The 11,544-nt window shown below is 42.2% G+C and overlaps 1 protein-coding gene across 1 annotated transcript in view; it reads right to left on the reverse strand.

Annotated features, from left to right (window-relative positions):
* Positions 1 to 11,544, reverse strand: part of lrpprc (leucine-rich pentatricopeptide repeat containing) — a 52,221-nt gene that overhangs the window by 30,019 nt on the left and 10,658 nt on the right. The window contains exons 12-22 of the mRNA XM_020599981.1: positions 9,666 to 9,784; positions 9,499 to 9,589; positions 8,519 to 8,588; positions 5,223 to 5,250; positions 4,681 to 4,738; positions 3,748 to 3,854; positions 2,815 to 2,892; positions 2,540 to 2,611; positions 2,072 to 2,185; positions 1,837 to 1,967; positions 1,468 to 1,553 (exon numbers count right to left, since the gene is read on the reverse strand). Of these exons, the coding sequence (XP_020455637.1) occupies positions 1,468 to 1,553; positions 1,837 to 1,967; positions 2,072 to 2,185; positions 2,540 to 2,611; positions 2,815 to 2,892; positions 3,748 to 3,854; positions 4,681 to 4,738; positions 5,223 to 5,250; positions 8,519 to 8,588; positions 9,499 to 9,589; positions 9,666 to 9,784 (954 nt within the window). The remainder of the gene's footprint in view (positions 1 to 1,467; positions 1,554 to 1,836; positions 1,968 to 2,071; positions 2,186 to 2,539; positions 2,612 to 2,814; positions 2,893 to 3,747; positions 3,855 to 4,680; positions 4,739 to 5,222; positions 5,251 to 8,518; positions 8,589 to 9,498; positions 9,590 to 9,665; positions 9,785 to 11,544) is intronic.

An 11,544-nucleotide genomic window follows, 5' to 3' on the forward strand; every position in this document is an offset into this window, starting at 1 on the left:
AGAGATAGGGTGAGGAGCTCGGTCGCCCTTAGAGATAGGGTGAGGAGCTCGGTCACCCTTAGAGATAGGGTGAGGAGCTCGGTCACCCTTAGAGATAGGGTGAGGAGCTCGGTCACCCTCAGAGATAGGGTGAGGAGCTCGGTCACCCGGGAGGAGCTCAGAGTAGAACCGCTGCTCCTCCACATCGAGAAGAGCCAGCTGAGGTGGCTCGGGCATCTGTTTCGGATGCCTCCTGGGCGCCTTCCTAGGGAGGTGTTCCAGGCATGTCCCACCGGGAGGAGGCCCTGGGGAAGACCCAGGACACGCTGGATGGACTATGTCTCTCGGCTGGCCTGGGAACGCCTTGGCATTCCCCCGGAGGAGCTGGAGGACGTGTCTGGAGAGAGGGAAGTCTGGGCATCTTTGCTTAGACTGCTGCCCCCGTGACCCGGTCCCAGATAAGTGGAGGAAAATGGATGGATGGATGGATGGATTCGAACTAAAGGAAGCGGTTATAAAAAGTTGTCAAAGAACAAAGCATCTGGGTGGGGACGGGCTAACATCAAGGTTAGCCATGTGTGCTAATGTGGCTGACAAGCGTCCCCTCCATACACACGCTGTGGCTAATGGCAAATGCGTCAGCACTGCCTATACACACCCTGACACGCACACACACACAGATGGATACACCAACCGTCATGCCCAGCAAATGCCTTTTGCTTGAATTCACATGCAAATTTGCATGTCACTCTATGTGTGTGTGTGAAATGTTCAAGCACTTCGGTGGGCATGATATGCCATTAGCATCAAGGCAGATTTCAATAATTCTGGAAAAATACACAGTCCTGTAATTTTCCCCCTCTCTCATTTCTCACTGATGCAGATATGTGTGTGGGGGGGGGGATGTCACGCTTTGAGACAGAGTGGGTCAGATAGAGAGACGAAGAGCGCGGGAGATCGAAGGGGAGGAAAGGCGAGGACAGACGAGGGAAACGTTTTTCCTGTCATTGTGTGCAAAAAGCAGAGCGGCAAAACTGATGGTAATTGGGTCTTCAATGGGCTGAAGGAAATCCACCGTAGCATTCTGGAAATGGTTGGCTAATGTGGTTTGAGGGAGGGAGAAAGATTTTGACAGAGTTGGTGACACACACAAATCTGTAGGCCTTTGTAAGTTCAAGCCTGATCTCCTTTGATCCAGCTAACTGTCAGAGAAACAGTACTGTGAAATCAGTCAATTATTCAATTAGCCAATTGACACAAAGTTTAAAAACCATTTTGATAATTGATTAATCGTTTTAAATCCTTCAAACAAAAATGACATTTGAGTTCTGGACAGCTGGATGCACAAAACAATCAGCTGTAATAATTTTGTGTGGCTGTGCAAGGTTTATTATTTATCTGACACTTCATAAATGCAATAATTTACCAAAAAAGTCAGCATACTAATCAAATATGGAAGTAATTAGCTGCAGCCCAACAGGAACTTACCCTCCACCCTGTCATTCTTGGAGAGCAACCTGATGAGCGCGATATATTTACTGGCATCCAGCACTGCTGAGGAGTCCTTGCGACTCCTAAAGACAGAGAAGGGAAAGACAGACTTAATGAATGTATTCCACATAGAATAACTCATTTTATCTGTTGTAGTGCAGTCTGATGCTGGGACCTGGTGGTGAGTCAAGAGAAGGAAACAAGGGGGATGAAGAGGGGGGAGTTTCCCCGTGTTTTAGCTAGTCAACAGAGAAGCCGGACTCTGCATTGTCATCTCCCTTAATACCATTCCAGTTAAACTTTAATGGCCTGCTATTGGTTGCAGCGTTGCCTCGTGTGTGTTGGGCATTTGTGTGCTCCACTCACAGTTCCCTCTTCAGGTTGAGCGCCTCCTCTACATTGTCGTGGTGACAGCACAGGTTGATGAGGGTGGCATAAAGGCCGACTGTCATCTCCTCCTCATGCTTCTGCTGCAGCTCAAGGGCACGCTGCAGGTTCTGATCACACAATAAAATGATCTCATGATTGAAACCAGACAAAGCAAATAATTTTGTGAAAAACAAGAGGTTTTGTGAGACGGAGCTATCCAAACAAATCCTACCTCCTCGACACAAAGAGCTTGGATGGTCTGTTTGAAAACAGAGCCTAATGGTTTGTTCTCTGCCTCCAGCTCAGCTAACTTCTGCTCCAGTTCCAACAACGTAACTTCACTTCTCTGATGGTGACAGAGAGGCGTTAAACACATGTACATGACGAAATACATAAACACACCACTTCACGTGTACATGGGCTTGTTCTAACAGACAATACATGTCACGCATGCACACTCGTCTCCACAGACAAGTTGTTCGAAATTAACTGCAGAAAAAAAATAAAAAACTAATCATACACAATGACACAAATCAAGGAATCCGTGAGGCAAAGTGTGGTGATGTACCAATTCTTTCTTAAGTAAAATAAATCTAAAAGTGAAGTCCGAGCACTACAGATTTCCCCAACATTAATACACAATAAATAATTATATTGCATTTTGATATTTTGTACAAATCTTTCACACTGCCCTACTTACTTTGCCGTTGGAAACAGCTGGCACATAGCCACTGTGCACTTGGCTTGTGGGTTCCACCAAAGTGATCACATCCTAACAATACACACACACACAGTTAACACTCTTGCATCATTAGGACAACAGCGTGAACAGTGCAGAAACACAGGCAGAACAAATACCCCCTCAGTCTGGCTGCATTGTGCTTTTGGCTGCTGTCTACTCTACTGATGCTTGTGACTCTCAATAATCTGGAAGTTGTACTAATATAAAACATCATGAGGAAAAACAGCATCTACCTTGATGAGCTCTGGGATGTGGTAAGACTCCAGAAGGTTCTTGATGCCCCTGTAGATGTTATCTGGAATGGTTATATTCTGTAAAGAAGAGGCATCAACATCATCAAAGCACTGATCACATCGAACGCAAGACTTGAACAGTAGCTCCAAGAAGTCAATCACATCGAACGCAAGAAGACTTGAACAGTAGCTCCAAGAAGTCTGAACAGTAGCTGAACGCACCAAACACAAAGCACTAAAGTAATTTTTACAACCTCAGCTGGGCTAAAAATATTTTATCTCAGTCAAAGCTTAATTTTGAAGCTGTCACGGAGCTTACACTTGAATTTGTGGAGAAATTAAAATAATATAAATACTGAAATTTCAGTTGGAAAACAAAATGTTTCAGTGCCATCTATTTCGCTGATATATGATTCCTTGTTGAGTAGTAAGCTGCATGTAAAGTAGTGTGGAAACTATTAATGGGTTAGGTGCAAATGAAAAGCCAACTATTCTGATAATCAATCCATCATTTATGTCATTTTATCAAAACAGGAAAAAAAAATCCTTCAAGCATGAAAATGTCATTTGATTTTGGCAGAGCTCATTCGGGCAGATCCTCAGTCGGATGATGGGTGGTATCGTTTTATATGAGGATGATTTCTGTTCACACTGGACCAGGAAAACTTTTTACTGAGCTCCAGACGGCCATTTAAGACTTGACCTTTAACCAAAAAGTGTAAAACATGATTTAGTCTTCCAAAACATGTCTGGAGGCCCCAATTCAAACACTCACTCTTCAGAAACTGTAAAATCCAAGTCTGATTACACACCGCAAATCATCTCAGATCAGAGTGTGTAAGCTCCTCTAAAGCAGGAAGGTTACAAATGAACTGGATATGCAGCATATGAATGCGTGGTGAGTTTGTTTTCATCATCGTTGAGTCTGTGTACCCGAATCTGTAGCTGATTGAAGTATTTCCGCAGTTTGTCTTCCTCTTCATGCACCTTCACCTCTGGTATGCTGTTGATCAGACTGTACAAGAAGTATGATACCGATTCTGGATGAGAGGGAAACACACACACACACACACACACACACACGTGAGCAACTGTCTGGGGAATAAATTTCATTTGCCACTGTCAGTCACTACAGCCATTTGTGCATTTATGCCGTCTTTCTGTAACCTTTGCAGAGTGTATGTTTTTCTGCTGACAGAGGCTGCTCTTGTGCTGCAGCGTGAGTGAACATGGCAGTGACAGCTTGCCCCCTACTCCACCTCTCTCTCTAACACACACACACACACACTTGCAGATGCCGTCTAACAGGATGTGACATGGATAACAGTCTCCATCACTCCCACCAGCACACACACCAGTTTCAGTGCCGAGGAGACGCTGTAAGACATGTACAGACACAAAGCAACACTGACACTCCACACACACAGCCAGCTGGAGACACTGTCCTGCAATGACGTACAAACAGACAATCATACACTTGAGCTACTCAGCGCTGTGTCAGCAGCCAAGCTCCATTTTCTCTGGTGGAGAGAGCAGATCTCTCACTCACACACACCTGGACATAAACACACAGAGGCTTCATGACAAGGAATGAGCTGGTCAGCAGTCTACTGCTACCGAGACTGAATGTAAACACACACAGAGATACACACGCTTACACACCAGGCATTTTTTCTGTCATCTGAATTATAGCTGGAAGGTGACTGCCTGAGACAGAGCCTGCAGTCTGCAAGTCTGAACACAGATATGTGATAGATGATACACGCACAGGCATCACTCCTATCTCTCTGTTTGTCACCTGTGCACACATACACATCTTGCACACAAGGACACTGTCAGATATGACTGACATAAATAGTTCCTTACCAGCAGGTGTGACGCTTCCTGTGGAGAAACGCTCATCTTTGTATAAGAGCTCAGTAATCTGGACAAAAGAAAAACAGCTTAAATACAAACACATACACAGCGGGACAGGGACTGCACTTTAAAAACTCTAGTGTGTGAGAGGAGAAATAAACCCGTCATCACAGAAAGGTTTAGGAGCAAAACATTTCCTTTTTTTTTTTTGTTTTCATGTTTGCAAATCACCTAAACTTCCGTCTTGATGGATGAAAAAAGTGCTCCAAATTCAGATGATGCTAAACAATTCTTTATTTATACACCCACTGTGCCATAAGGAGATCTGGATAAAGAGCCAGTAGATTTGTTATACTGTATATTCTTCCAAACCAAGAATATAACAGATGGTGAATAAATTGGTCATAATTATTTTGTTGTAAGGAATAAGCTGTTATACAGTCAAAGAAAAAAAAAAGGGTCTGTTTTCAGAAAGTGCACTGAGCTCTTCTCAAATTTAGAAATGCTGTTTGTGTGTATTGACACACAATGTGGGCTCACTCCCATCTTACCTTTGCCATGCTCTCCACATCAGCAGACCTGCAGGGGGCAGTAGAGGACAAGACATGAGCACACAGTTTTCAACAAGACTCCAGTGTCATTTGCTCATACATTTTGCTTTTTAGGCCACAAAACATAAAAGATCACTTACATTTCTGAAAAGGCATCTCTTAAAAACCCTTTTTATAACACACTGCAAACTTTGATGTGTCTACTGCATGAACATTTCTTTTTTTTAAATTGAAACTAAGTAACACATTAACAAAACAGTACGGAGACAAAACAGTTACATGACATTACAAAAGGATATAGAGTGTTTAACAAGGTTGTAGTGTGTGAAGTGTGAGTATTTCCAACTTATGCAGTCTATGAAATGCAAGAAAGGGAAAAGGAGGGGAAGTAAATAAATTTTTTTTTTTTTTAATTACCAATAATAATGATGATAACAGTACTACTAATAAAATCAGCTTGTTACATTTTGGTGGGAATGTGCATGGCCTCAGGCCCAGGTATTTGATTCAGGTTAAAATGTGTTAAAAATGGGTTCCATGTGTCATAAAAAGCAGATAAACTATTCTTGTGAGTGGATGTCATTTTCTATAATGTGATGTTATTCTATCAGAAGTTTGGTCCAGTGGTTTATGTGTAGTGGTCTTTTTGATTTCCAATTTTGAAAGATTGTTTTCTTGGCAATAGCTAGAGAAATGAGGAGCGGGTTTTTATATTTAATTGGTAGGTGGTTGATTTTTATGATATTACAGAGTAAGCAAAGTGATGGAGAAGGAGGGATTCTACAGCCCAAGATGGTGGAGAGTTTCTCTGTCACTGCTATCGCAAATTTCTGTCCAGAAGTCAGAGTTGAGGGAGAGTGTTAAATCGTTTTCCCATTTGAGTTTTGGTATTGTTATTGTTGAATCTGTATTTGATATTGGTTTATATAGCTTGGATATTATTTTCTTGGAAGCTGTAATTTTTATAATCTCTTCAATTAATTTGCAGGGTTGTAGTGGGTTTTTGGTTACACTAATCTTTGACTTAATTATGTATTTTAGTTGATTGTACTGGAAGGACTGTTCTCTCTGGACTCCATACTTCTGGATCAGTGTATTAAATGATACAGTATGAACTGGTTATTTTCAAATAGGTGATGTAAGTGAGTGATTCCTTTGTGTTGCCATGTTGGGAAATAGATAGGGTTATTATGTAGTTGAAAATCAGGGTTGTGCTAAATTGGAGTGTATCTACATGGTGCAAGTGATGATACAGTGATTTTATTTGCTTTCCACCAGGCTGTCAGAGTTGAGAGGATTGTGATGTTTTTACAGTGATTCATTTTCTTAGTAGAGTTTTTGAGAAAAGGAAGGTCTGCAACTGAGTTATTTTTGGAGTAATTTTGCTGTAATTCTATCCATGCACTGTTGTAACCGTCCTTCTGAATCCATTTGACTAAATATTGTAGCTGATTTGCCAAGTAGTACTGTTGGAAATTTGGTGCTATTGGAAATTTGGTGCTTCTAGACCACCTAGTGATTTCTTCTTTTAAACATGAACATTTCTGATGAAAACTCGAGCCCTAGAAATGTTTAGCTCTCATTTTTACTGTTTCTCATGCCATTTTTTCCCCATAAATGATTATTGTAAAGTTGCAAGATGCCAAGTCACAATATTGTGAAATGTCTCAAAACACAACTCTCGTTATTGCCAATTATTGAACAAGGAATTTGAGCTAATCTGTTGTTTTTGCACTTATTTCAAGTTGCTATAAATTAAAGCGACAGGTAGAAACAGGATGTAAACATTATTAATCTATATGAATATATTAGATTTTCAAAAATCTAGTTCCCTTTTTAACCTGTTTGGAATAATAAAATTGCTATGCACTACAAAATAGGTTTTCAAATATGAAAGCATATTTGAAATCAGGGTTTATTTGTATGAATTCATTTTTTCATAGCAAATGGGGCTTAATTCAAGGAATCATAATAGTGACTGTGTGCTGTTGACATAGCTACTGACAGTGTAGTACACTAAAATACAGCTAGTAAGAGCAGCAGATTTCTCTCAATCCCACAGCACAAGTGAGAGAGGAGAGATGGCAGCACAAAAGCTTACCACAAAAGACACACACAAAGTCATATACACGCACAGGCTGAATGATGACAACATGTGACATTTCTGGCACTGTCAACTAGTTGGTGGAGAAGAGGAAAGAGGGTGAGCTGAGAGATGAGAAGGGAGTAGCAGAGGTCTTTAATGATTAAATTATCCCCTGACCTCATCTCTGACAGGGGCAGGTCCCGCATTGCAATGACACAGCGCTTGCACAGACGCACGCACACACACACACATTCCCCAAGTGACAAGTCCAATTATGACCCTGTCAGGCAACCTAACAGTCAGAAGGGTGTGTATGTGCGTGTTAATCTAATGAGAGCAAAGCAAATGGAGGAAAGAGAGCAGGTTCACAAAAAAGAGGGCCTGGTTTTCTTGTTTTTTTTTGTTTTTTTTTTACATGTCCATGAACTAAAAAAAAAAAAAAAACACTGCTATTGAATTGAATAATATCTGAAACTGACCAACATTTTTCAAAAGACTGGCTGTGTTCCTGGGAAGAAACCACATCATTTTTTCTACCAACATCTGCTGAGTTATTCACACGTTACAACAGATACTGGCTAAAGTAGAAGTTGAAAGTTGAGCTCAAGTCAGTGAACTTTTGCTTTTTAGTGAAAGAAATAACTTTATTCCCTGCAGACACGTCAGCATTTTTCTCTTTGACTCGCCTACAGCTTTGCTCAGGGGCAGAGTGTTTTTGAGTGGGTGTGTGTGGTGTTAAACTGGAAATATTCATAAACACCCCTTCAACAAAAGCCCACGGGAAAGACCCTGGTCCTAAGGCTGACTGTGTGTGTGAGTGTATGAGAGAGAGAGAGAGAGAGAGAGAGAGAGATCAGTCTGGGGGTTTGGGTATGAAGGGCAGCGGTGGGTATCTGCTAATTTACATATCTCCCACGGTGCTTTGGGGGCAAGGGCTGAAGGATGGCGGCCTCCATATGCATGAGGCACCCATGTATACAGTATGTGTGTGTCTGTGGGAGCTGGAGTGTTTTTCCTGCAACTGCCCACATACACAACCACTGTAAAAGCTGTGACAGGCTGCATGTCATATTCAGAGCGTATGCTGCAGTGACCTCCACAGTCCTACATGCCTCTGTAAAACACCAGTGAGCAGTTAGGAGGTAAAATATAGAATTTCAAATGAGGGACAACACAAAGACCCGACTGGACAACAGGCTCATTGACTCACTTTTTGAAGCCTGTGATGAGGCTGCCACGGAATGCATTGAGGTCCAAAGAGGGGAAGGATGGATCTGACACTGGGAATGAAGACAGACACAGAGTGATTACAGGGAAAGAAAGAAAAGACAGCAAAAATGTCTCTAAGTGTGAAGTGACTTATGATGTGGAATATAATGTTGGCGACCCAGCAACAGAAGTCTAAGCTGTAAAGACAACTTGTATTTAGCAATTTTTCAGCAATGTTCTGCCTCACACCAAGTAATTAAGCTCACTTTAGGAAGCATCTAATGTTGTAGCTCAGGTACAACTAATGAAGTTTCAACCGAGCTGAAACCAGCTCAAAGGTAGTTTTCATAAAAAGAGCAGCGTGTGCCAATCTCTTCCCAGAGCCTGACCTTTCCAGTTAGGATTCAAACTGCTTAAACTCATTGATGGAAACTTTGAGAGGGCGCTGTGCTCACTGCAGTACTGCTATCAAAGGTTGAAAAACACTGAAAACTTTCCTCATGTGAGGAGAGAAACATCTAGTGTGACATACACAGAGAAAACGGAGTTACGTATGTGAAAACCAGTGATGAATGTTTGAGACTATAACCAGATAAAAGACAGAAAACAGGAAGAGTCGTCTATTATTTAATCGTCTTCTTTATTGCGCCCTCACCTCTCATTTGTGATCTTCACATATTCAACCTGGCTAATCTCTTAAAAGGCCTTGTGAGCACAGAAGAAGCGGGCACATGTATGAGTGTGTGTGTAAAACGCTGAGCCAATTAGCCCGCAGGCAAAGCAGGAATTTTTATGATGATGGGTGCCCGAGATGCAGTAGAGCCTCTTTAGAATGTAGCAAATGTGAGTTTGTGTGTTTGTGAACATTTTTCTATGGTTGTGTGGACATTTTGGACAATTCTCACAGGGCTGTCAGAGATTTGAAAATTCATTTAGGGGTTAACTTTTAAAATGTATTAGGTTACGTGTGTGTGGACTTACGCAGGGTGTAGGCTTTTGCCAGGTCCCTTTGAGCCATCAAACGAATCACTGAAGACAAGAGGCCCTTGGACTCCAGAGATATGCCAGCATCCTAAACAGAAAAAATTGGCGTTTAATGCACACTTGCCGCATGCACACACACACACAAATACAGACTTATGGATTACCTTGAGGGCCTGTTGAGCTGCCTCAGTGCTGGAAAAGACAGGGAGGATGTAGCCGGATAAAGTGTCAGCATCAGGGGACATACCCAGCTGCTCCATAGCCTTGGCCAACTCCACCACACCTATTACACACACACACACACAAAATGAAAATGAACACTGGGTCCTTGAAAACACATGTTGGATAGATTTGTTTTTATGTTGTATACAGAACAACATTTGTGACATTTGTGTCAACAGCTAAAAAGCAAAAAATAATGAGGTTAGGACTTCAATTTGATCAAAGATTCAGTGTTTAGCCTAGAAAATACCAGGGAAGAGTTCAAATGCCTATTCATGAGTTCCCAGAACCCAATTTGGTGTCTTCAATCTAACAGTCCCAAATAAATGAACACTGTCTATTATATAAAACAGGAAAAAGCAGCAAATCCACAAATTTTAGAAGCTTTAACAATTTACTAATGATTAATCAAATACTGCAAGATTGTTTCAGCATTTTAATTCCCATTCTCTTTGAGTCTTGCAATGCAGTACTTTGGTAGCGAACAATTTAATTAAAACCCTCCTGTGGTGTTCGGGTCAAATCGGACCGATTTACAACTTAAAAAACTCAAATATTGTGTTTTACATCTGATTGCCTCAAGGCCTTATGATATCCTCCACACTATGCATTTGAACATATAAAAGTGATGATCACCTCTTTCATTGAATTTTGAGTGTTTTAATCAACCTTGTTACACCTGTGGTGTTCCCGGTCAAAAGTGACCGTCATAGGAAATGAATGGGTATCCAGACTATATTCATCCATCAGACAGAAAACATCCCCATACACACCACCCCAACTCACTCACTCACACAAACATTTCAGACTGAACAATGTCTTTTGCGGGTACACATCTCTTTCCCACGCTTTTGTGCCTAGCCCCCACGTGAACCACACCTTCCAGACTAATCAATGTATCATCTTCACACAGACCCCATATATATATAGCTTGATGTTTGCCTTGCACTCCTTTTACTCTGAGCACAATGAGTAGGCGACTGACCAAGCGGTTCTCTGTCGAAGAGGTTCTGGTCCATGTTTTTGGACATGATGAAGAGGGCACTGAAATTGAACCAGAGATAGAGGAGGATGTCTCGGAAGTGGAAGACAACACAGATTTTGATCCAGACTTTGAGGAGACTGACCAGTCAACAGATGGAGAGGGAGAGGCACCTGAAGAACAGGCACCTGAGGAGACATTCCAGGCCAAGAGTGGACACTTGCTCTGGTCTTCATCCCCCCAGGACAGAGGAAGTAGAGCAAGGAAAACATCATAAAGATGACGCCAGGGCCAACACGGTATGCGACATCTCGTGTGGATGACATCAAGTCCAGCTTCCAACTCTTTTTACCAGAGTCCATTGAGGGAATTATACTGGAGATGACAAACCTGGAGGGGAAGCATGTGTTTGGGGACACATCCTTGATGAGTCTGCTTTCAACGCATATGTGGTGTGGACAGCCATCGACCCAACCTGGATTCAGGGGAAGAGTTTCAAGACGAGACTTTTCCTAGCAGAGCTGGGGAAAGCTTTGGTGACTCCTCTTATTCAACGGTGCCAGCACATTTCCCGCACACCAGCCTCTGCTAGTCTGGTTAGGAGTGTGCAAGCCCCAGCCCCAGCCCTGGCTGCTCTCCCCCAACAAGGACATGGGCAGAAAAGGAAGCGTTGTGAGCTCTGTGCCCCTAGAGACAACAAAACAAGCCTGAGATGCTGCAAATGTGATGCCTATGTTTGCAAGGCCCACTCTGACCCGAGTGTCACATGCCACTCATGTGCATGAATTCACATGCACGACACACACACACTTCATGTTGAGTTTGGTCTTTGGTTTTCC

The sequence above is a fragment of the Monopterus albus genome, unplaced genomic scaffold (genome assembly GCF_001952655.1).
Source record: "Monopterus albus unplaced genomic scaffold, M_albus_1.0 scaffold3.1, whole genome shotgun sequence".
In the NCBI taxonomy this organism is placed as follows: domain Eukaryota; kingdom Metazoa; phylum Chordata; class Actinopteri; order Synbranchiformes; family Synbranchidae; genus Monopterus; species Monopterus albus.